The sequence below is a fragment of the Camelus bactrianus genome, chromosome 9 (genome assembly GCF_048773025.1).
Source record: "Camelus bactrianus isolate YW-2024 breed Bactrian camel chromosome 9, ASM4877302v1, whole genome shotgun sequence".
Classification (NCBI taxonomy): Eukaryota; Metazoa; Chordata; class Mammalia; order Artiodactyla; family Camelidae; genus Camelus; species Camelus bactrianus.
In genome coordinates this window covers 43,512,852-43,538,885 of record NC_133547.1, presented here as the reverse complement: position 1 = coordinate 43,538,885, position 26,034 = coordinate 43,512,852, and the positions used below count along the sequence as shown (strand labels likewise).

Genomic DNA, 26,034 nt, shown 5'->3' with positions numbered 1-26,034 from the left:
CAAGTTTAAGAAATACTGTTTTAGACTATGTGCCATCTACCAACAGTCAGATTCCGTTCATTTGACCAGTAGATACAATCCTCTTAGAATTTTATAGAATCATAGACTAAGGGCTCTTGGAGATAATCTTGTCTAACTTCTACCTAGTGCAAATGCTTTAGAAAACCAGTGTTGGATTGATAATTATTCAGGAGCTTGTCTCTACATAAGGATTCATAAGGCCTCCAGTGGGCCCTCAACATTGTGTAGGAAGCTTAGTTCTTTGGTCAACTTGCTTGCCTTTACTTCATGATGACTATTCAGACTTTTTAATCTGTTTACATCTTTTCTGCATTTCCCTCCTGTTATAGTAGAGCAGCTATCCCACCTCCTCTTCAGAAGTTAATCCTTCTGCCTGTGTTCTGGATTCCATCCCTCATCCTGCTTAGGATTTTTAAAAATTGTCACAAAATATACATAACATAAAATTCGCTATTTAATTTAAAGTGTATAATTCATTGGCATTAAGTACTTTCGGAATGTTATGCAACCGTCTCCACTGTCCATTTCATCTCTGGTGATATTAATTACACTTGTTTTGAAATTTTATTCTCAGTTGTCTCTTTAATCAAGTTCCTTTTTGTTTGTTTTAATCTTTTATGTTAGATATTTTCCCTAAATGTCTGGTGATCTGTTTATATTTAAATATGAGTCAGTACAAAACTGATTAGAAACTATGAACATAGTAGGGGGGACTTATCATTTGATGACCGAGTAGGGAATCTGGCTGTATCATTGTAAGAAAAACTCCAGTTATCAGCATTTAGAGACCTTTTCTTTGGGGCTTTTAATTTCTACAGCTAAGAATCTACCCACATTTTTGCCAAAGTAGAGTAGCTTATACCCCTGTCTGCTAGGATTCTATGTAAGTGATTTCACTGTTAAATATATGGAATTTTATTTAATTATCTTTTTCAGTATACTAGGTCTTTTCCATACTTGTGCCTAGTATCTTTGTTTCTATAGTCTCTTTGGTTCATTTTCTCCAAAAAATACATAGGTAAGAAAGTACAGGATGGGAACATGAAAGGTAAGTGGAGGGTCTGACTGACTCGTAAACAGATTTTAAAGCTGTCGCCTTTGTTTTTAGTTTAATGCTTTGTTCCCCACCTTCTGTGATACTTAGCCTTTCCATAATTTTGTAGCATGAACTTGTTTTTTAGGTATCTTCTGTATAGGTACTCAGTATTCAAAGTGCTCAGTCTGCTAATTCCCCTATACATTTTTTACCTTCTAAAAATGTTTCAATAGCTTGTATCTATCATTTTTACTTCTGTTCTCTTTGAGCTTCTGGGACTTACAGCCTTTCTATTTTACTCTCACTTGAGTGTAGTTTTGGTAAGGAATATAAATAAATCATGTGTTCAGTTGGCCTTGTTTAACTAGCAGTCTTCACCTTTTCACCTTTACCAGACTTCACATTAGCTTTAAAACCTCACAGAAAAGAAGACTTAAACGGAAAGATGTTCTACGTTCTTGGATTAAGAAGAACGAACATCAAAATGATGATTTTCCCTAAATTATAAATTGAACATAATCCAAATAAAAATACCAATGGTTGTTTTTTTTTTCTGGGACAGTTGCCTGATTTAGAAGTTTATATGAAAAAATAAACAGACAAGAACAGCCAGGAAAACTTTGAAAAAGAAAAGGAGTGATGGAGGAGTGCCCTGTAAGATACCAATACACTCTAAAGATTTAATTATTAAGTAGGTGTATACTAGTTTATGAACATTGTTCAGTGAAAAAATTAAGTCCAGAAATAGACCCAAATATATATAGGCATTTGATAAGTAAAAATGATAGCATCTCAAATCTTTGGTGGCAGAGAGAATGTAGTGTTGGGACATCAGGGTATCTAGAATTTACCTTAGTATCCATATCACTGTATATACCATGATCAATTCCAAATGGAATCAAAGATTTAAATGTAGAAGATGGACATAAATATAAGAAAACATGGAAGAATTCTTTTATAACTTTGGAGTGGCAAAGGTCTTTCTAACTGTGACTAAAACAGAACAAAAATCCCTGTAAATAAAGTCAAAAGACAAATTTCTGTCACTGACAGGATTAACCATCCTAAACTATAAAGAGCTCTAGAAATAGATAACGAGAAATACTAGGAACAAAGTATAAAAATAAGCAAGGATTGTAAATAGTTCACAGAAAAAGAAATACAAATGGTCCTTTAATCTTATCTGAAAAGATATATAAATTTATTCCTAAGAAAATGAAATTAAAACCAAGAAGATGCCAGTTTTATCAACTAGTAAAAATCCAAAAATTTTATAACATTCTATTAATAAGATTATGGGGCAACTCATACTTTTATAAACAAACTTCTTGAAAGAATTGTCTAGGGGTGGGGTATAGCTCATTTGTAGAGTGTGTATGTACTTGGCATGCAGGAGGCCCTGTGTTCAATCCCCAGTACTTCCATTAAAAAAAATTGTGTCTACTTGCTGTCTCCATTTCCTTATATCTCCATACCAGTTTGGTTTCTGCCTTCATAATTTCTCTCAAATAGCTCTTGCTAAGGTCACCAGTGGGCGTTTTTCATCTTCATTTTATTAGACGTTTCAGCAACATTTTGACCATATTCTTGAAATATTTTCTTACTTTGACTTTCATGATACTGTGCTCTCTTGGTTTTCTTTTTAACCTCTCTGACCTCTTGACAACTCTTTTACATTGTTTTTTGTTAGCTTTTCTTTCCCTTTTGTATTCTTTTAATTTGGAGCTTTCCAAGACCCCTAGTCTTTGAACTCTCTTTATTTTCTCTAATCAAGTCTCTTTTAAGACTAAAGTTCCAATAACTGCCAATGACTCGGATTTATATCCTCAAGTCACCATTTCTTCTGATTTCAAACTCATATACCTTTTTGACACAGGCACTTGGGTGTTTCGAAGGTACTTTGTATTAGTTCCTATCGCTGCTCTAGCTAATTACCACAAACATAGTGCTTTAAGACAGTACAAATTTAGTCTCTTACAGTTCTGAAGGCTCTGAAGGAGAATGTGGCTTTTTTGAAATTTTTTTATATATGTTTTTGGGTTTGCTTGTTTTTTGTTGTTGTTTTGTGGGGTTTTTGGGTTTTTTTTTTGCCTTTTTCTTTTTAATCTTCTAGTGCCCATCACTATCTCCTGGCCTTTGACCCCTTCTTCCATCTTCAGAGTGCATCAGTCCAATCACTGCTTCTGTCATCACATCACCTTCTCTCTGTGGCCAAGTCTCCCTCTGCTTCCTTCTTATAAGGACACTTGTGATTACACTTAGGGCCCACCTGGGTAATTCAGGCTCTCTCCCCAGCTCAAAATCCCTTCTTTTGCTGTAGCATATAACAGTCACAGGTTCTAGAGATTAAGACCTGGATATCTTCGGGAGCCATTATTTAGCCTAGTGCACACTTCAGTCTCATCATGTCCCAGAGTGAAGATACCACCTCCCCACCCAAACCTGGTCCTCTCCTCCAACAGAAAGAGTAGTTTCTTCATGAGGTTACAAAGGGCAGAACATGGGAGACATCCTTGATACTCGTTTCTCTCCTCTGTCATAACTGATCTTTCTCTAAGTCCAGGCAATTTTATCTCAAGGATATTTTTCAGATTAAAAAAAAAAACTTTTTAAAATCAGCTCCACTGCTAATGGCTTAGTCTGTTGTTTGTAACCTACCTGGTCTCTTGTCTTTCAGAGTCCCTTTGAGAAAACAAAACCAAACCCCAAGCCCCACTCCCCACTAAAAAAATAAAGGCAAATCGGGTAACTTTCCTTTCCTCTTACTACTTTAGATCCTTAGTGATTTCCCAAATTCTTAATGTAGTCTTTGAGACTTTCCCTAACCCAGCCACAGCTCATTTCTCCAGTCTCATGTTTATTTTTCTCTTTTGTTTTCTGTTCAGCATCAGTAGCTTTCTTTTAGACCCTGGAAAGTGTGATGCTTAAAGGATTTTTTTTTCTTTAAACTTGTTTTGTAGATTTTAATTCACCGTTACTTTGAGGAATAGTTTATCCCCTATATCAGGATCCCATGTTCTCTTTCATAGTATCCTACAAATGCCATTCAGAAGATTTGTTACAGTTTATAATTAAATGCTTGTGTAGTGTCTGCCTCTCTCTACTAGATTGTAAGTTTCCAGGGGCCAAGAATGGGTCTGGTTTGCTGTATCTGTATTTAGGACAATGTCTGGCATATAATACACAGTAAACATTAATTGAGTGGATGATAGCGGCTTTCCTGTACATCCTGTTCTTTATTTAAAGTTATGTGAGTCTGCTCTTTTGTGATAAGCTTCCAAGTATTTGAAGATTATTATGTGTCTACTTTAATCTTTTCAAGTCAAATACTTTCGAAATATATTTAATTTCATCACTCTTCCTAAAATTTGTATGGTTTCCAAGTCACTAATCATCTTAATTGTTCTCTTTTGGCTGTGCTCTTGTAATAGACTTTTTTTTAGCCCAGAGCAGGAGATAATAATCCAGGTGTTGTAATCTGTGCAATACAGAGTATTGCCTCCCTTAGTATAAAGTGTGCAAGATACAGGCTAAACCACCAATAACAGAGAGCTCTCACATACAGTGGCTAGAACAAAATAAGTTTCTCTCTGAGTAACAAGTCTAGAAGTAAGCAGCTCTGTTCGTGATGTCATCCAGGATTCTGCTTTCCTTCTGTCTTTAAGTTTTGCCATTTCCTTTGGTGGTGGTGTCATGTGCATGCTTGAACTTGGCCCAAGGGAGAAAGAGGATGTGGAGAGCCAGCCACTTACTTACAAAGGCATGCTCTAGAAATTGCATATGTAACTTATGCTAACATTTCACTGTCCATAACTTAGTCACAGATCATACTTAGCTGCCAAGGAGTCTAGCTTATTGGCTATATGCCCAGGAAGTTCTGTTACTAAAAAGAAGAGTAGAATAATTATTTTGCTTGTTTGGCATTAGTATCACAATTGGTACACGTTGAATTTCTGGCCGTAAGTGCTTTTCCATCTTTGAATTTGTGCTGTTAATTATTTAAATACATTGGAAACGTTAGCATTTATTAAATTATTCAATACAAGTGATACATACTGTTAATTAGCTTTATTACTACTACGTTTTTGGGAGGGGCAGAGTTTAATGGCTGATTATTTCTAGGCTCAGCAAACATATTCAACAATTTCTCCTCTTCATTTTCTTTCTCTTTCCAAATAGGAAAGGATGCTTTATATTTATTCATGTCATATATTAATTATCCTAGGTATTTGCATTTTTTTTTGTTGTCTTTCAGTGCAATGCTATTGAATTTAGTGGTATTTAAATTAGGTAAACTTGAAATACTGTGATATAACAATGTTAATTCAGTCTAACTTTGTGTGCAAAATTTAAAGTAATGTGAATCCCTTCAAATTAATAATCCATTAAGAGTTGTATAATCTCAAAACTAGCAGGCCAAGTAAGTTAACGAAAACTACCACATGGCAGTGTACTTCTTCAAGATTGGTCTGTTAAGTGAGATTTAAATTGTGACAGGTCTTTAAGAAATTTATCACATAGCTTGAAAGCCTTTCTTGGAAGGCATTTCTGATAATTGGGAATAGTGGCAGGTGGTATTCGGAGGAGACTGATACCTCTTACTAGCCCAGAAAGCGTAGTGTTCCTAGAACTGGTGCTGAAGTTAAAGCTGCTGTAGTCATTTTGGGTACTAGGCTTAGAAAAGCTAGAATACTGCTTAGAAAAGTTCCCTTGCTTCCCCTTCTTTATCTCTATATCCCATAATCATCCTCTTTCCCAGACTTTCTACACTGGCTTTTTACACATGGTGATCACACAAAGAAATGGAAGGTAATTCATACAAATATATGCAAAGTATTCTGGCCTGGGCAGTTGTTGTTTAAGGATCACCTAAGGAGATTTTGGGGGAAAGATTTGTAAGGAATTAGGAAATCACTGCTGTTTATAACAAGATCTGAGACCTTTTATGGGTTTATGTGTATGTGTGGGATGATGTTAAATTGTCTGTGGAAAAAAATAGTGGGATGATTCTGAAAATCCTGCTGAAGAACTTAATAGTAAAGAACTGTGTACTAGATGTTCATTTATACTTTCTGTTGAGGCAAAATAGTAACAATTGATTCTTAAAAACAATTTTTTTGAATGTTTAATAGAGACCCACCTTACAAAAGCATAATTACGTGTTAGGCTTTTTCAGTTTCGTCTACATCTTAGCTAAAGTAGAATTTGCTAGGTTACTGATCTGAGGTGGAAATCCTGGTTAGAATCCAATGTTTTTAGTCTAGACATCTGTATACACAGGATCTGTCTCTACATTTGAGAAACAGCCATTCTGAATTGGGGATAGGAATATTAAGAACATACGTGAGATGATGACCAGAAGAATAATAAGAAGCTTGCATTGAATCATTTGGTAGATTTTGTTTGAATGTTAGGATTCTCTGGGCTACAAATTTGTATAGAATATGCTAAGTTTACTAGAGAGTTGATACAGAGAAAATGTCTCTGTGCTTGTAGGTGACATTAGACTTCAGAAAAAGGAAAGATTATGAAGGGTGATCAGGGTGGCTTCCAGAAGAAAAGTCTTGAACTGATCTTTGAAAGATAAGATTTAGGTTGTCAGAAAAGAGGACATTCTAAGAAGGGCAGATGCAAGAGAAAAATCAGTGCTGACAGAAATAAGTTCGGCATAAGTTGCTTAGAGAAAACGATTAGGCTGCCTAGGGTGGAGGATCTTACACGGAGGTAATGGGAGATTGGGTTTGCTAACAGTCATCCGGGTATATGGCCTGATGTGAAGTCTTTCAAGCTAGGGAGTGCAAAGTGAGTATGGAAGATTAATTTGACAATAATACTTTTTTTCTTTCCTGCCCTGCCAGTTTTAATTTGCTTACTGTTTTTTTTCCTTAATAAAGATCACTTTAAAGTGTTTACAAAGTTCCAAAATCATCATTCTCTGAGAAGTTTAATTATATCTTAATGTTTCCAGTATTTCTTTGAGATGCTGGGACCATAGACCAACTTGGACTTGAAATTTCTGTTTGTGGCACATATATCAATGTATTTGTCAGTGTGCTAGGGTGCCTTTCTGTAACTATTGACTTTATCCAAGGTACTGACCTTGGAGTTCTTAGTATGTAGAAGAAATAGCAACATTGGAAATGATACCTTATCCTAATTCTTATATTACAGTGTACTTCAGTCCTTTCTCCCCCCTCTTTCGTTTTATCTCAGGTCAACAGGACATACTGCTGTGGCACCTACCGAGCAGGTCCTATGCGGCAGATAAGTCTTGTTGGAGCAGTAGATGAAGAAGTTGGTGATTATTTTCCAGAGTTCCTTGATATGTTAGAAGAATCACCATTTCTGAAAGTGAGTGTTTTTCAAATTATTAAAGTTCTGATCATTACTTAAATGGACACTTTCCATTAAAAAGTTTTAAGCTAATCTTGTCTATTAAAATTAAATTTTCTCCACTGTTTTGAATAGAAATGTTTAGAAAATTATTGATATAAAATACTTAACTTCAATTATTCTTTTTAACATATAAATTACTGTCTAATGAAGCATTTTTTTTCTTTATGTACACATATAAACTTCTTAGAGCTTGCTTTGTTTTTTTGGGCTTTTTTTGTTTTTATCGGGGTACTGTGGATTGGACCCAGGACCTTGTGCATGCACTCTACCACTGAGCTGTACCCACTTCCCCCTCTCAAGCTTTCTTTTAGGTGTGAAGGGTTAATTTGTAAATAGTTAAAAAAAATTTTTTTTTGATGGTTAGTATGTCTGTTTACTAAATGGAACAAAATCACTTTAAGTCTCATTATGCATTTGATTTCTTTGTATAACATTTTCTGTTTTTATATATTCATCATGCTCTTCAACTTTTCTTAAACTGGTATTTAAACAGAATTAAAAAAAATCTTAGCAAAAAAAATTTTTTTTAATGTAACTTATTCATCTGACTTCCAGATGACTTTGCCCTGGGGTACACTTTCCAGCCTTCGACTCCAGTGTAGGTCCCAGAGTGATGATGGGCCTATCATGTGGGTAAGGCCAGGAGAGCAGATGATCCCTACAGCAGATATGCCAAAGTCACCCTTCAAAAGACGACGGTAAACATTTACTTTTCTCAAATAATCAAAAAGCACTTTATTTTAGTCGATTGCTTATAGAAATGATTGAGATCTGAGCAGTTTGAAAACCATTTGTCTAAATTATTTGAAGAGCTATGTTAAGTAAATCTTCTAGTTGTCAGTTCCTTAGTCCAGTTCACTCATTACACAGTTATCAGAGTAAGGAATCCTACCAAAAAACAAATTTAATTTTTACTTCTTTTCTTAAAACCTGGGTCCTAACTGCCTGCAAGATAAATGCTCAAACTCCTTTGTATGGTTTACAAGGATCTTTCATAATCTGGCCCCAACAGTATCTCTTCTAGATTTGTCTGCTTCTAGTCCACTCCAGCCACACTGAATTCTGTTTCTAAACCATGGTCTTTCACAACTCTGTGCTTTTGTGCTGTTCTTTTTACTTGGAATGGCATCCTCTCCCCTATCTTCCTCTCTACCTGGCAAACTGTTTTAACAAATTTCAAAACATTTGAACATCATTTCTTTTGTGAAGCTTTTCTTTGTTTCCTTAGACAGTTAGTCGTTCCCTTCTCTGTGCTTACACATCATTCTGTTCATTAATGATCTGTTTACAGTTTTTTGGTTTTTACTAAATTTTGCCTTTTTTTGAGGACAGTCTTATTCTTCTCTGTCTTCATGGCACATAGCAAGTGATCAGTGTTTACTGAATGAAATCAGTATTCTCCTGTAGTAATTCATATTGGGCTAACAGGTTTTTTGTTTCAGACAAAATTTATTTTGCTTAAAACAAATGTAGATTAACTTACTCTAGTACTCCAAAAAATCTCATTTAATGAGACTGGAAATGATTTATATTTGCTTAGACTATAATAAAAACCCCTAAGTGAATTTTAATGGACTGGTCTAGACCTTACCTTAAAGCTCATAGGAGAGTGATACTAGAACTAAGTATGAAATAATCCTAGCTACTTAAGATAATCATGAAAATACTTTGTAAGAACTATTTATGAATGCAAGGTGGTGGCATGGTAAAACATGGCAGTAAACCAAAACTTCTGCACATTGCTAGGCTATAGCATTAATTGTACATCATGATTATGAATCTTGATAGTCTTAATTCTTAAGTATTGTATACCTTTACTCTATAGTCTCCCAAAAGGAAATGACCATTGTTTGTTTCCTGATTATTATAAACTTAAAAAAAAAATCAGATAATAGAAAAAAGTAAAAAGGCAAAAAATACCTATAATCCCACCCATTTAGGCATATTAACCTTTCAAATTTTGGTCCATGTATGCTCATAAATTTTCTTTGTACTTAAATGAACTCATTCTTTACGTGATGTTTACTTTAAAACTTGTTTTTTTCCCCCTTAGATTTATGTGTTACATTAAAATGCAGCCATATCATCATTTCTAAATGACTATGTAGTTTTGACTGTATGGTTGTATCAAGATTTATTTAACCAATTCTTTATTCATGTAAATTGTTTCCAGTTTTTCAATATAAATGGTGTTTTGACAAACATGACAGTGATATGCTAGAGCCTGTTTGTACCAGCTCATAGGGCGATTATTAGCCTCGCAATTCCACATTGAGTGAGGTCACATTAGTAGCTTGAAATTGGCCATGTTGAGAGTATTTATACCACAGAAAGCAGCATATGAGCTACAAATCAGCCTTCTACCCTCTAAAGCCAGTTGTTAAACATGTACAACATATTGATTATGGCTGACTGACTTAGAGGGCTGGCTGGCTGACTGGTTGATAGGGAGGGAGGTGCATGTGCATGTTTATTTTCTTGGTAGAAATTACTAAAGGCTCAAAGTATATACACATTCCTAATTGACTTCCAGGAATGTACCAATTTATACTCTCACCCATATAGTGAGACAGTACCTTTTCCCCCTACCCTTCACCAACATTCATTTTAACTTTGTTGATTGATTGAACAAAAATGTGTTATTTTAATTTGCTTTTCTTTTAGGGGTTTGTATTTCTTTTGTGATTCCTTTTTAATTTTTTCTACTCATATTTCTATTGGGGTGTTTTTAATGTGTAAAAATCCCTGTGTATTAATTATAACTATTATTTTTTTCTTACGTTGCAAGTTTTTCTCATTTTTCTTTTAGCATAAACTTTAGCTTAAAGGTTTTTCTTTACTCCGTTTTTTTCAGTTTCTTTTTTTTTTTAACTCACGGAAATTTTTATTTATATGTTGTCAGATTGATCTTTTCCTCTGAGGTTTCTCTCAGTGGCAGGCTTTGAAAGGCCTTCTCTCATTTAGTATTATAAAATACTTACCTACATTTTCTTCTAGTACATCGGTGAATTCAGTATTTATATATTTTATCTAGCTAGTATTCCTTTCAGTATGAAGGGAGAGAGTTAGTTTAACATTCTTTTCAAGTAGTTAGGTAGCTGTACCAACATCATTTATTTATTTCTCCACTAACCTGAGGTGCTATTAAATCTTATTTCTATTGGATAAAATATTCTTAGGAGAGGCATTCAAAAGCACTTTGAATTAGAGTGAATAAAACAGAACTTAAATACTAATGTCATCTCTCTGTGTTAATGAGAATACCCTGTTGCTTAAAGTGGTGAAATCAATGTGAGAAGCTGTCTAGTTATCAAGGGCACTGCTAGTGAAGATGATCTTTAAATTTATGAATTCTAGAGAAATATATGTACAGGGTTTTAAAACAGTGAACAGTATAGTAGGGTTTATAATGAAAAACCTGGCCACCTTTGCCTCCAGAGGCAAACACCTTTTTACCAAAGGCAAAAAAAATTTCTGTTTTTAATGCCTGTTTTGTTTTGTTTTGTTTGTTTTGTTTTAAGGCTTTGACAAGAAATTTGTGAGTTTTTTGGTATAATAGATAGGGATTCCTTCCCTTCATGGGTTCTCCAGATAGTTAAATGACCCTTACTTTATGCTCTTCATCCCCTTTCTACTTTTGTTAACTGTGCTTTTACATTGTTGAGGTTAATTCAGAGTCTCCTTTAAAAACATAATTAGGCTCTATTATATGCTTTGTCAATAGGTATGTTCTAAAATTTGAAAACCAGTAAATGGCATTTTAAATATTATGAGTAGGTAAGTTTACTGCAGACCAAACTAATAGGCTAAAATTTGCATTCTAGGGTTCCAGTGGTTTGTTATCACTCAGAGGAATAATACACAAAAAGATCTTTCTTTTCTTTATTTCACCTAGATACTGAAAATTGTGCCGCATTTTAGTTTGTTTCATATTTGGATTGTGCTGATTTTTACTCTCTTTATTGCTTAAGATACATTACTTTTTTCTAGAATCACACTGACCTTTTCCTCTATTACTGTGCCTTTGGGTATTGCCTTTTTATATAGCCTTTTTTGGGGGTAGAGTGTTGGTAGTTACATTGCATTCTTTGCTTTTATCTTAATGAATCCAGAATTTTAATCATACTGTCTGCTCTAACATGTCACTTTGTACCTGGAAATCTTCTGGAACTCTCTTTTCTTACCTCAGTGTGAAAAGCTTATTTCACAGTTCCCTACCTAGGACTTCCCGTTTAGTAGTTTTCTGCTTTAACCTATGGTTGTCTTCCTCGGTTTGTTTCTTTTTCTTGTCTGAGAACATGCGCAAGTTATATTGTAAGAAAAGGTAGGTATTGAGTCATATGTCTGGAAATTTTTTTCTGTCATTAAATGTGATAGTTTAGCTGGAGTTCAGAGGATGTATTTCCCCTTAGAATTTTTAGCACTGCCTTTGTGTCTTCTGGTATCTATTGTTTAAGAGACGTTTTAATGCCAATGTAATTTTTGTTCTTTTGTAAGTAACCTGCTTTCTTTTCTTCTCTGAAAGCTTAATTTCACAGTGATATTTTTGGGTCTTTATTTGGGTCTTTCATTCTATTTTCATTTTTAAATCCTTTTTGTTTTTTGGTGGGTCCCTTAAACTTAAAGATTCGTGTCCCCTTTCATTTCTCAGAATTTTTATTGCTTAGTTTCTTCAGTAATTTATTTATTTTCTCTATTATTTCTTCCTGAAACTACTGTTGGTTAAATAATGAACCCAGTTTGATTATCCTCATTTCTTATTTCTTATCCTTTTGCTTTCAGTTTTCTTATTATGTTTCTTACTATCTTTTTGCTTTCAATTTTGGGACATTTACTTGACTCTTGGCTTCTGACAAAATCCTTTAATTTCAGCATTGTTTATTTTGGTCTTTGTCAGGCTGCCATCGGCTATCTTCATATATCTGGTGATTGGTTGACCCATTCAAGTTAAGGAATAAAGCATTTGGCTTACTGGGAGTTCTAGTTGTATTTCAGTGAGGCTTGTCAATAGGTGGGTTTCACTTTAGAGTTAACAGGCATAGAACTGGACATTAAAGGATGTTCCAAATACCAGAGGATTATGTTAGTTCTAATCGTATGGTTAAGTTCAGTATGTTTAGAGAAGAACATGCAGGGTTTTTTTGGCTGCTTGGTATGGTGGCTTGGTTGTCAGGATACTTTTGATTACAAGCAATAAAACTGATTCAGACTGGTTCATAAAATAAAATGTTATCCTCTGTATATCAAGAAGTTCAGAGAGGCAGACTCTAGGCACCATATAGTCAATGGCTCAGTACTGTCATAAAGGAACCAGGTTTTTTCCTCTCTGCTCTGTGATTCTCTGCCTAGGCTTTGTATTTACAGTGGCTTCCTTTATGGTTGCTGGTTGGCTGTAGCTGTTCTAGGTACCACATCTGGATCTGGTTACATCTGATAGAAGAGACTCTCTCCTTTTACTTCTTTCTTAGGAGCTAGGAAACTTCCCAGAAGTCTTCCTGTATATTCCACATTCATATTCCAGATTGCCTCTCATACTGCTAGCCAGATTCATGCCCGTTCCTAAATCAGTCACTGGCAAATAAGCTTAGCATAATTTGCCAGAACTTGTCAGGATCTACCTCTGGAGCTTGTGAATGAGGTTCCTTATAGGGGAGGAGCAGATACTTAATAAAAATCAGAGTTTTATCAGGGAAATTAAGATGAAGGATAGCTGCTGGTGGGTCACCCATGAGGCTAAATGCCTGACTGTCCAGATTTCTACCACGAGGTGGCAGGTGACAGGTTTATCTGCAGAATTTCACTTTATTTGGCTCTTTCTCAGCTTAACTTCATTTCTATCCATTAGCATCGTTATACTAGCCTTTTTCTCTTGACTCTTAGGTTTCTCCAAGGTTTGTTGGGCAGGCCTGCTGCCTTTTTAGCTGCCATTCCCTTCTTATATAGTCTAGGCCTGTGGCTTTCTCTGCTCAGTTTCATTAGTTCAAGACACTTAGTCATTTTTCATCTTCCAGAAATGTGTTGATTTTGTTCATTCACTGATTCATTTCCTTTGTTGCTTCATATTAATTCCTTTACTGTCACCTTTAGATTATTACATTTAGGAGGTTTTGCACACATAAAAAAAGCAGAAGGTAAATATAATAAACTCCCATGTATTCAATATCAACAGTTGTCAATTCACAGCCAATTCTGTTTCATCTGTACACTCATCCACTCCTCCACTACTCTTCCCTACCCCTGCCACATTAGTTTGAAGCCTTTTACTTTCATTTTAATGTGGAAGGAGATCACGTAGATGCTCAGTTTGCCGCCTTGAATCAAGTCTAGTAGAATATTTTGAGAGTTAAAAATGACTCAGGGCAAAGAAACATACAGCCTTGAACTTTGAATTGTATTTTCTGTTGCTTCATAGACAACTAAATTTTATATATTCACACACTACATTTGAGCCAAATCAAAGACAGAGCTTCTGTGTTACCATGGCGTACTGAGAGAAGGTAATCACATTCAGCATTTACACTCTAGTGTGTTAAATGCTAATGATCAAAATGATTGAACCCCTCTCAGCCCTCATTGTATTTAAAATTTGGTATTTTAGCAGACTTCTTTGCCTTATTGCTGTTAATGCTTTGTCCCCTTCCTTTACTTCACAACCAAATCAACTACAGATCAATGAATGAAATTAAAAATCTCCAGTACCTACCTCGGACCAGTGAACCCCGTGAAGTCCTCTTTGAAGATAGGACAAGAGCTCATGCTGATCATGTAGGTCAGGGGTTTGACTGGCAGAGTACGGCTGCTGTTGGGGTTTTGAAAGCTGTACAGTTTGGTGAATGGTAAGTTAATAGAACTCAACTGCATGATTGGTTTATATTGTCTTAAGATATGGACTCAGTTTGAAAGGTTGGGGACAATTTTTTTAAAGTATGGTAAAATACACATAACATAAAATTAAAATCTTAACTGTTTTTACCTGTGCAGTTCAGTAGTGTTAAGTATATTCACATTGTTGTGAAACAGATCTCTAGATCTTTTTCATCTTATAAAACTGTAACTCTGCACCCATTAAACAATAACTCTCTTTTCCCCTCTCCCCCCCAGTTCCTGGTAACCATCATTCTACTTTGTTTCTATGAATTTGACTACTTTAAATACCTCATAAGTGGAGTCAGTCATTATCTTTTTATAATTGACTTATTTCAGTTAGCATGATATCTTTAAGGTTCATTATATTGTACCATGTATCATTTCCTTCGTTTTTAAGGCCGAATAGTATCCATTATATGTATATGCCACATTTTGTTTATCCATTTATCTGTCAGTGGACACTTGGGTTGCTTCCACCTTTTGGCTGTTACGAACAAATAGCTCTTCATGTCCCTGCTTGCATTGTTTTGGGTATATACCCAGAAGTGGAATTGCTAGACCATATGGTAATTCTGTTCTTAACTGTTGTTTTTCATAGAGGTTGCACCCTTTTACATTTGGTTGGGGCCCAGTTTTAACAAGGCTCAACATAGAATTTAGCTTTTTTAAAAGCTGTTTTACTTTGTTTTTCATATTTATGCCTTCAGGGCCTTCAATATTATGGTTGAGTTTCATCTGACCTTCTTCTTAGAAGTATATAGTTCAGTCACAGGTTGACAATAAGTATTTCAAGTTAAAGATCATTTAGCTTTTTTCTGCTATTTTGAAAACTGAAAGGTATAACATTTGCATGGCTGAGATGTGTTTGAGGTCTCCATTTCATTCTGCCCTGATGTTGACATTATAGGGTGGCAAGGAGATGTGGGCAGAGTGGTTAGAGGATGCCAATGTAACTAGTTTACAACAAAACTATTTGTTTTTAGTCATTGATGTTTTAGTTTTACAACAGCTAATTTTCATTTTTTTATAAGTGGCTTTATTGATTGACACAGCATTGTAAACTGACAAAACTTCAATAAAATTTCTTTAAATTAAAAAAAAAATCAGCTTTTTTTTTTTAAGTTGATTAAAGAAACAAAGATATACTTTGTCCTTAGAATCTATGCATCTATTTCTGTGCTAGTGTACAGGAACTGTCATTTTCTTTGTTATCATTTCATTGTGATCACTTTCAGTTATGAGATGCTTGTTTCTAAAGCTTAATTTTGCTAATTTTAGGAGTGACCAACCTCGTATAACCAAAGATGTGATTTGTTTTCATGCTGAGGATTTTACTGACGTTGTACAGAGACTTCAGTTAGACCTTCATGAACCTCCGGTTTCCCAGGTAATGACTTTAGCTTATTTATTACTTATTACTTATTTATTACTCTTTGAGTGAGATTTTGGAAATAAGTATTTTTACCCATTTTATTTTATAGTTGTATACATGGGATAGTGAATTTAATTTTATTACTATTAAAGGCTGTGTGTGGAGGGTGTTGAAAATCATTAAAACAGAGCTTCCCAAGCAGAATGCTTAGGATCTCTTCAATATTTGGGATGCCATGTGGGCCTGGGATGGTCCCAGGGCCCAGGGAGCTCAGTTCTGGCCATGAGCAATCTCAGCTGTTAACCCCATTGCACCGCGTGTCCTCACCTGCAAATGGTTGTAAGACACTGAGGGAGCAGATGAATGTTGCCCTTATGTATGTCAGAGAATATTGATTAGCTGCACTTTGAAATACTTATCTAAATGATTCCCTAGGCCTTCCTAACTTCAGCCTGTACTTTTTACTAAAAAAACAGTGAAATATGAGGGAAAATGTGTCTCAAGAATTACAGGAAATTTTAGAAAGTTGTATATCATTTAGTATTGCTTAACTTTAATTTGACCCTCCTGTTTCCCTATGCTAATTATAATATTTTATTTGACTAAATCATTACATAATTTACTTTAAAATCTCATGCCACTTTTCTCCTCTCTTCAGTGTGTTCAGTGGGTGGATGAAGCAAAACTTAACCAAATGAGGCGGGAAGGCATTCGTTACGCTAGGATTCAGCTATGCGACAATGATATCTACTTCATCCCTAGAAATGTCATTCATCAGTTCAAAACAGTGTCAGCGGTGTGCAGCTTAGCCTGGCATATAAGGCTTAAACAGTACCACCCCGTTGTGGAAGCCTCTCAAAACACAGAAAGCAGTTCTAATGTAGACTGTGGAAAGCGAGAATTAGAAGTTGACTCCCAGTGTGTGAGGATAAAAACTGAACCTGAGAAAACATGCACAGAGATGCAGCTTTTAACAACTGCTTCATCATCCTTCCCACCTCCATCTGAACTTAATCTACAGCAAGAGGAGATGACTCAGCCTATTCCAGTTTTAAAGGTGGAAAGTAGACTGGACTCTGACCAGCAACACAATCTGCAGGAACATTCAAGCACTCCTGTGTGATATGTACATATTCAAACACATTTTTTAACTTTTTTAAATTTTGATGTGAAGTTATAGTTTTATAACTGGCTTAAGTTAAGTTTTATTGGAGAAATCTTGCCTATAATTCTATAAAGAGAAATGACATTCCACAAATGTCAAGCATATCTTTTTTACACAGATTATGCAAAGTTAAGAGTTGTATCTTATCCCGTTAGTACAGTACGTAATAGTGGGTCTGCTGCTACTTTCTGTTTTAAGGTGTGAGGTAACAATTCAATCTCTTCTTCAAATCAAAACGAGAATTCTCTGGAATAACAGATTCTTATTTGGTAAATTATTCACTTCCCTTAATTTTATCTTGCCTTTGTCTCTTGCCATATTTGCTGTTTTTTGATAGAAGATCAGATTTATGGTTTAGTACTTGTGCTTTTATGGCACAGATTCAGCTTCTACAGTAAAAAATGGCATAGGTTTTGGGAAAGAGTTCCTGCTTCTTGTACATAGGCAAGTCAGTTATTTAGTTCCAACCAAACAGAACAGGTAGTTTCTAAGGAGTTCAGTGGCTCTCTGGTTTCTTAACAAAAGAGAAAGCACAGCACTTTCTGATCCAAACTGTTTTTTTTTTTTTGGTATTTGTTATTTAAAGCCCAGTGGATATTTCAATTAAAAATATCTAAAGATGAATAGTCCTTGGTCATTCATTATCCATGGTTCATTAAGCTCTTCTAGAATACATGGTAACTATGGAAGATATTTTGGGTAAAAGAGATAATGTTGACATGATACTCTATTGTTCTGCTTCCTAGCGTCCTCACATTTTGTGTGGATACTTTTGCTTCCTAAACTGATCACGAGTATCAAACTTGGAGGATGATACCTATCTTTCTGATGAGGCTGCCATATTTTGTGCATGAAACTTAGGAAAAACTAATTTTTTCAGCTGGCATCAACCTCTTCATGGTAAAGATCTGTTGAGACACTTCAATTTAGTTTCAACTGGTGAATACCTGGGTTTATTTATTATTGCTCTGTGTTGCTACTGTCTTACAAAGAATATGGCACTAGACTTCATCCTAGAGTTTCAGGTAGCCTAATCCATATTAGTGCCTGAGTATTTAACAATTGTTTTTCAAACAGGCACAGTTCATATAGCTAGTGTAGTCTTAACTTTCTGTTATTTTGGAATGTTAATGTGATACACATTTCACTTTCTCTTAGTTAATAATACAGTAGGCCTTTTGTTTGTTAAAGGAAGAGTACTCCCCACACCTAAGACCAGATCCTTGTATCTACCTGGTTATAGTGCAATTTGGAGGTTTTTTTTTTCCTGGAGGGTGAGATTTGGAATATTTACATTAACATAGGCAAAAAAAGATGCTGCTTTATTATGTCTGTCACCACAAAAACTTAGCTGCATCTTTTGAAATATCAAATATGAATTTTCTCTAAAATATTCTGAAATAGGTTAAATCTTATATAAATATTACTTTGTGCAATATTGTTGTGTAGTTAAATGCATATTAGCAAAGTATAGAGGTCACTGTGTAAACCGATAGAAAAGTAACCATCAGCAAATACTGCAGTGATTAGTTAGAATCTGTATTATTCCTTATATATATGTATATGTATGTATTCTCTGTTACAAAGGATGAAGACAAATAGAGAAACATTTCAATGTAAAACATTTATGAATTGGAAGTGATGTTGGTTTTAGTTATCTTTGTAAATAAGGTAATTAGAATGGTATGAAAAGTAATGTGATTATTGCAGGGGTGTTTTAAAATCTTGGGTATAAATTCTAGGCTAAATTCTAGTTTATCAAGACTAGTTTTTAAGGGACCTGCCTTTGAGGGTGTTTTTTGTTATTTTGCGGGGAGGGGCTTAATCACAAAGTATGTGGGTTTGGGTTATTTCTTGTGTTTTGTTTTTCTGTCCAGAAGAATTTCATAGAGCTTTACTAGGCTGTGCAAAGTAAAATTCTTCTCAGGCAACATTTGCTTTTTAAAATAATCATGAAGAACAAGGTTGTTAAAGCAAAAACTTTTTATTTTTTTCTTGTCTTCCAAGATCCGATTTCCCCATCTCCCACTTGCCATCCAGCAGATGCCATCTGTCATCTAAGCTGGTCATTGCTAATAAACAAGGAGACTGTCTCCTGACAGCCAGCACTGTGTATAATCACTCAGGAACCAGCGGATCTGCAAAGACCTACAATCAAAAGCAAATCCCCATTTTCTTTTTATAAAACATTCTACCCTCAACTCCAATTATAAGCATATTAAAAGAATAAAAAATGTTTAAAATCATGTACTAATAAATTCATTGTATGTTAGAATTGCAATAGAACCGAGAGAGAAACATTTAGCTAGTAATGTATCTGGAAACTGAATGTCCTATGTGAGTATTAGATTTTAATAGCATGCTTTAAAGACTGATGAATATAAAAGCGCAAGTTTTGAGTTTCTTACTGCTTTAAAGCTGTATCCTAGTTTAGTGATACAAATGATTGCAACTTTTCTAAAATCATTAAATTATTCGGTTTGGTGGAGTGAGGCATGGAGCAATCTGGCGTTTTCTGATTTGTTAAAGTAGTGATGGCAGTGAAGTTGTAACTGAAATTTAAGCTGATCTTCCTTTTTGGTATATTATCCGTTGTGCCAACTTTTTGAGATTACTTGCAGAATGTGGCTACAAGTTTTAGTATTTTGTGGAGCAGAGGGATATTTTTCAAAATGTGCTTATGGAAAGGACCCAGTAAATGAGTATTCCTAACTTAGTAACTAGAATGATTTTATGGTCTTCATTAATCAGGAGAAAAGTCTTCCCCTTGCCCCAGAACTCATTCTGTAATTACCAGGATATGCTAGGAGTAGGATTATGATTCAAAGAGGTATTCCAAATTCATAAAGCAATAATTAAAAAAAAAAACTACATATTTATTCCCCCTCCAAAGTTTTAACTTTAAAAATGAATTCCTAGGCTTAATTTTACTTTTAATTTGCTTACTTAGAATTTGTTTCACTGGTACTTTATCGGTTTGAATTAAAGACTTTTGAAAGGTGCCCTTTCCCCTTAGAGACAGTTGGAATATCAGTTGACTAATATCACAAGCGCTTGTAGGGGGAAAAAGGAGCTTACTAAATCAAATTATTTACAAAATATAAACCTGAGGAAAAGATGTCTTGCATCATCTTGCATCGGTCTTAATAGGCATAAAGTTCATCCTTAATGACTGGAGAAACTTTTGCTTATTGCCTTTCCTTCTATAAATATTGTCTAGAATGAAAGCTAATTTAGGAACATGACTCCAAAATTCAATTAGTGCATATATTCTTGATTATTATTATTAGCTCATTATTAGATCATTTATTTTAACCTATATTTGCCATTAAATTTTTCTTTGCATTTATACCTTTAGAGTAATTGAGTTTGTGTCTTTCTAATGAATCTGTTTTATCATTGCTACAAGTTTTAGAAAAATAACCTTTCACTAGTACATGCCAGAGGTTTGTATTTCTGCTAAGTTTAATTTTTTTAAAACAGGTTTTAGTTGTATTTATAGGTCATGCAGTCAGTAGAGGAAATGTACAAGACAGATGTTTTTCTTTAGCACATAAGGGACCTATCCTCATTATGAAAGTTTGTTGCTTTAAAAGCAAGTATCTCTCCATAAATATTACGGCCTTCCATTTTCTTCATACATCTTTTAGGATCCACTTGTGCATGTAGTTGAGACCACTGTCTCTTAATATAGCACTTTTCAATTCTCTCTAAAGAAATACTTATGTACTACTTCTATCACATGTTGTAAATTTTCATGTAATAGTGTTTTCTGTGACTAAACTCCATTATGATTGGCAGCTAAGACTTTTTTTCCTGTGGCTTTAATTTATCTTAAGAGGTCTTTGCATATAGATGAAATGTATAATTTGCCTGGCGGACTATTTGCGTTTTGTGGCCTTAGTTTGTTTATTGACATTAATGAGTGTTTTAAAAAGGTTTTTAATGAATAGTCTTAAATCTAAATTTGTGTGAATAATAATCCTTTTAACACAGTGCTTTTTTGTAGCTGTCTAAGTGTGTTAAATTGTTAAGCTATTTCTTTGTAAAATAGGACAATGGAATGCATAGAGGTTTTTTTTTTCCTGTAAAGTATTTTTTTAATAAACAAAGTCTGATTTGTCCTTTACTGATGTTTCGTGACAAAATGAATAGCATGTGTGAATTGTAGCCACCTGGAACCTGTTTTTTAAAGTATTAATCTCTCCCTTCTGTGTCTCCTATTATTTTCTGATATTTTAGAAAATCTTGTGACCTTTGTTTCCTAAAGAAAAGGTCATAGATACCCGGGGAAAAGCAGTTAGTGGAGGCATTTGTGGCAGTTGTGCCTCTTGCTGCATTAATTGATTTATACCTATGAGAGAGCAATCAAAGTTTTATTCTGGGGATGTTATTTTTGAAAGTACATGCATGTAGTGTTAGTTAATGAAGGTAATTTACAGGTGTTTCAGGTGTCATTGATGTATTAAGTGACATAATCCAAATGGATTTTTTTCCTCATCAGTTTTTATTTGTGTGGACTTCTCATTTTACTGTTCTCAGCACTGATAGCCCTTGCTTAGGATTAGGAAAGGAAAAGGAAAGGACCGAATGTTTTTTTGAGTAACTGCTGTGGGCTAGGCTGTTTATATGCGGATATCTCATTTAATCCTCACAGCCTTCAATAGGAAGATAACAATAACAATCGCCATAATACAGGTGAGCAAATGGGCTTGTTAGGTTGAATACATTGCCTAAAAGTCAGTTAGTGGGAATAGGAATTAGAATGCAATTCTGGGTTCAGAGTCCTGTGTTAGGTGAGAGACTTAAGCACTGAAAATTGGTCCAGAGGCTCCTAAAAGATGATTTGCTGCTGCTTATTCTTTCCTGGCGCATCTTACCTGATTCTGTTCTTTCAGGAACCTCCCCCAAGCTTCTTAGTGTGCCAAGCAATGAAGTAAAATGTTTTTGCTACTAGTGTAAATTTACGTCTTAAAGTAAACATTTAGATACACAAAAAATGACCTTCTCATGTCATTTTTCCAGGTTTTTTTGTTGTTGTTAAGTCAGCCATTTGTCTTGAAACCCAAGGGATTCGTCGTGTTCAGCTCTAAGGAAGGGAAAAGCTGTCAAGCAAAAGCGGAAAGGAAACCACTGCCCATGTGTGCAATATAAAAATAAAGCCTGGGTAAAATAATTTTAATTAGTTTCGTGGGAGTTACTTTTATCCCAGTTGATTTTCTTCACCGGTAAAACGGGGATAACTTACACCTTATGTCGATTTGATAAATCAAAAATAAAGATGTAAAACATTTAGAACTGCACTTCTTAGGCTTTCTGAAGTGGTCTAGTCATTATCTCATTAGCTTTATCTGACCCAAATGCTACATGTCAGGCAAGCAAGAACACGTGAGGTGTACTTCAAGTGGGGTGAGAATGGCCGTTAGAGGTCAGCGTTCCATTAATGCCCCCCCCACCCCCCAATTATAGAGAAAGAGAGAGGCGGGGGGAGGGTGGAGGGAGAGGGGAAAGCGGCTTAAAACCTTCTTAACGTATCTTTAAGTATTCATTTGAGATCGCAACCGTTCCTTTCCCCTGACCTCTATCAGCTGCTTGACTCAACCTAGAAACGGTTCTTCCCGCCGCTACCTTCCCCTACCCTAATTTGGGAAAAGGCCCTGGAACTGCCCCAAGCCTTGGCCCTTTTTACCCTTGAGCACTCAGAACGCTGAAGTCCCACAGCTGCTGAGGGGCTGGAGAGGAAGGCAATCAGTAAGCTGCAGCCTGCCAGGCCTTTTCGTCCCAGGACAGCGTAAATTCAGGAAAACATTTGTTCACTCAGCAAGGGTTGCGAACTTACGTGCCAGGCTCGCGCCAGCCCCCAATCTCTGACCTCATGGCACCCACAGCCCAAGGAGAAAGACCGATAGTAAATCATTAAGCACAAAGAAACCTACAAAAACACAAGAAAAGATAAGTGTTGCAAAGAAATAAATGGGGAACTATTGGAATATCAGGACCGACCTCCTTTAGACCGATGGCTGGGAAAGTCATTTCTGAGGAAGTGACCTGAAGGGTGATCTGGGGGAGCTGCTCGTGGCCTTGATCTCCGTGCGGCTCCCCAGCCTCTTGGTCCGGGAACCTGGCAGAAACGCGGAGGGAAGGCCTCGGGCGGGGGCGGAGCCTCCTCCGCGGTAAAACCCGGAAAGCGGAAGCCGCGGCCCAGCTGCACCGTGGTCTGCGGCGCTGCAGTAGCCCAGCTCTCGGCGGGCTGAGCCACGGCCCAGGCCGGCCCGGCCTAGCGAGGACGCCCGCCCGCCGCCCCGGAGCGGCTGCTACCCCGGCCTTGGGGCCTTTGCACTTGACTTTTCTAGCCCGGCCCCGAGACGTCTGCCTTTGCCATAGCGACTGGCGGCCTAGCGAAGACCCCCTTCACATTTTAGTTCCCTCCTTTCCCAGTTCATTCTTTGCTTATTTTAGGGTCAGTCCGATGAGCCTGTAGGTCGGGTTTGGAGGGCGTCGGCTCTCTGGCAACACACTTTCCTCCCTTGAGCGCTGGGCGGCCGGTTGCCTCCGAGGCTGGGGCGGCCTCCGCGGTCTCCATGGTAACGGCCCTGTCGGCGTCTCCGCCTCGGGGGGAAGATGCGGCCTGCCGGGCCCGCAGCCTCGCCCCCGGCCTCACGGCGGGGCGGGGGCCGCTGAAGAGGAAGGTCCCGGCCGCCGGACTGCTGGGCTGCGGGCACCAGGTGAGAGCCGGACGCTGGGAAGCGGAGGAGGCGGGGTGCAGGTCCTCTCCAGCGACCTCCCCTCCTCTCCCTCTGCATCCCTGAACACGCTCGCACAAAATATCGCAGAGAGGCATCTCCGGTCGCCACTGCGCCAGAGTTTTTTTGGTATGCTTTTGTTTTTGTTTTTTTTCCCCCTGGCAAACAGCCGGAGAATGAGACAGTCAGCAGCTCAGAGAGAGGCTGAGAGAAGCGGTTTTTGAGTTCTGCCCAAACTGGGAGAGTACCTTTCAGCAACTGGACTCACTGACTGGTTTTTCTTTATTTTCAGTGAAATCCCATTCTCTGGCTGGAGACACAGATGGCCTCAAATGAGAGAGATGCTATATCGTGGTACCAAAAGAAGGTAATATCAATGTATTTTTAGTTGTAAAGCATGCTTCCTGGAAAAAAGCTCCCACAAAGAACACCTATCGTGTTAGTTTTCCCTGAGCTTGGTAGTACAGGTGTTCTTACAAGGTATCTCTCAACATACATGGGAAAACTGATGTACAAGGTCAGTAGGTCTTTTAAACTCAGTTTCAGGCCTCTGAATAAGATTTTCAAATTACCTCCCATCTCCAGGCTGCATTCATAGTGTCACAGCAATGCTTTGAAAGTTTGTTTCTGATCAAACTGCTGTTTTTCTAGACATAAAACTTTTATCTGCACAGCTCCCATTGCTACTGTCAACAACCTTACTGAGCTGTCCATTACCTTTTATTTCTCTCGGTTTCCTACTGGTGCTTTTCCCTTAAGAAGTGGAAATATCTTTTAAGGTGATACTTAATTTGAAATATTTTGGACATTGCTTTTTAACTTAGGCTTAGATGCAGCTAAACCTTCCAGAATTTGGAAGGAAATAGTCCTTGGAAATAATAATTTATTCCAGCCTCAGAGAAGCACAAACATTTCCCAGATATCATATTGAAACCTAATAGTTTGATTACTTTTGTGAGACTTGACCTAAATAAAAACATTGCCTTTGCATCATTTAAATGGCCTGCTTCCTATTTCAGATTGGAGCATATGATCAGCAGATATGGGAAAAGTCAATCGAACAGACTCAGATTAAGGTAAATTGATTAATTTTTAGCTTTGTTTTACTTCATTAATGTGAAAAGTAGATTGTACTTACTTTAAAAAAAATCTGCACTTATCCACCAAGTGTGGTGTTCTTTATTCTTTCAAATTTATAAGGAAAACAACACTGCAAGCGGAATGATATATGACAATTGACATTTGGCCTCGGTATCAGGGAAATAGAAAGGAGTTGGTCTATGATGAATTTGAAAGCAAATGTCCTATATAAATGGTGCTATGGCTGTTTAACTCTGGTGGTTTTGCTTTGTGGTAACGCAAACCTAGTGTTGTCAGAGCTTCATTCAAAGTTTTCAAGGGAAGCTGTGAATATGCATTTTTATGTAAAATATCCAGGTATTTTGAGCATCTCCCTCTTCTCCTCCCTCTCCCTCACCTCTCCCTTCACATCATCCCCTACCTCTTCTTTCTCTTTTTCTTCCTGTGCAAGGCAAACAAAATTCATTTGTTGCCTGAATCACTTTTTCAATTACTGATGTAGAGTATGGCTTAAATTTTTTCCAGTTCTGAAACTTTTTCTATACTGCTCTTAGAACTGAGCAGATTCTTGAGTTATTTCATGCTAATTAAGCAACCAAAAATTGATGTGTGATTCAGAATGCCAGTTTATTAATTTATAATAGGGAAAGGAGGGTTAAATAATGTTCCAAAGTTGGTGTTTTGGGGTCAACATGTATTGATGGGGAGGGTGGTGCAAAGTAGTCATGGAAAGGTTGTGTGGTAGCCAAATGTAATTGTACAGTCTTGAGAGATGTGGAAAGCCTAAAAACCATCCTACCCCTATAGAATGTCTTTCTATTGACCTTAATACTTGGATCAACAGATTCAGGGTCTTACCTCCATGGAAATTACTGAATAGTGACTGGCAGATTCTTGTTTTGGGACCTGTCTTTTTTAAAGATTTTCTTCAGACCCTCTATTAACATTTAAATAAATATATGTACATATGAGTGTAATACAACTTAATATTTGTTCTATTTATCTCCAAGTCAGATTGATTAGACTGGAACGTTTAAATCTTTGGTGAAATAGGGTGCATTCTTTTTTTTTATGTATTTATTTTATAATATCATATTTTTAAAATTGAAGTATAGTTGATGTACCATATTATATGTTACAGGTATACAGTATAATGATTCACACATTTTTAAAGGTTAATAATTCCATTTATAGTTATTATAAAATATTGGCTGTATTCCCCATGTTGTACAATACATCTTTGTAGCTTATTTTATACCTGATAGTTTGCACGTCTTAATCTTCCACCTCCATCTTGCCCCTCCCCTGTCCCTCCCGCCAACCTGGGAACCACTAGTTCCTTCTCTACCTCTGT

At 36.3% G+C, this 26,034-nt stretch overlaps 2 protein-coding genes across 6 annotated transcripts in view; both read left to right on the top strand.

Annotated features, from left to right (window-relative positions):
- RSBN1 (round spermatid basic protein 1) overlaps positions 1-20,986 on the top strand; it is a 40,519-nt gene extending 19,533 nt beyond the window's left edge. Inside the window, exons 3-7 of the mRNA XM_010968471.3 lie at positions 7,271-7,408; positions 8,009-8,151; positions 14,122-14,289; positions 15,599-15,707; positions 16,351-20,986. Coding sequence (XP_010966773.3) covers positions 7,271-7,408; positions 8,009-8,151; positions 14,122-14,289; positions 15,599-15,707; positions 16,351-16,815 — 1,023 coding nt within the window. The 3' untranslated portion in view covers positions 16,816-20,986. The remainder of the gene's footprint in view (positions 1-7,270; positions 7,409-8,008; positions 8,152-14,121; positions 14,290-15,598; positions 15,708-16,350) is intronic.
- A 2,025-nt stretch (positions 20,987-23,011) lies between these two features.
- Positions 23,012-26,034, top strand: part of PHTF1 (putative homeodomain transcription factor 1) — a 59,336-nt gene continuing 56,313 nt past the window's right edge. For 2 of the 5 annotated variants that reach the window (XR_012509184.1, XR_012509183.1), the window contains exons 1-3: positions 23,018-23,582; positions 23,893-23,967; positions 24,620-24,676. Coding sequence is in view for 3 of the 5 variants with exons in the window: in XM_010968488.3 (XP_010966790.2) it covers positions 23,923-23,967; positions 24,620-24,676 (102 nt within the window). In the remaining 2 variants the exon portion in view is untranslated. The other 3 variants (XM_010968488.3, XM_010968484.3, XM_045506238.2) reach the window with 3 other exon arrangements.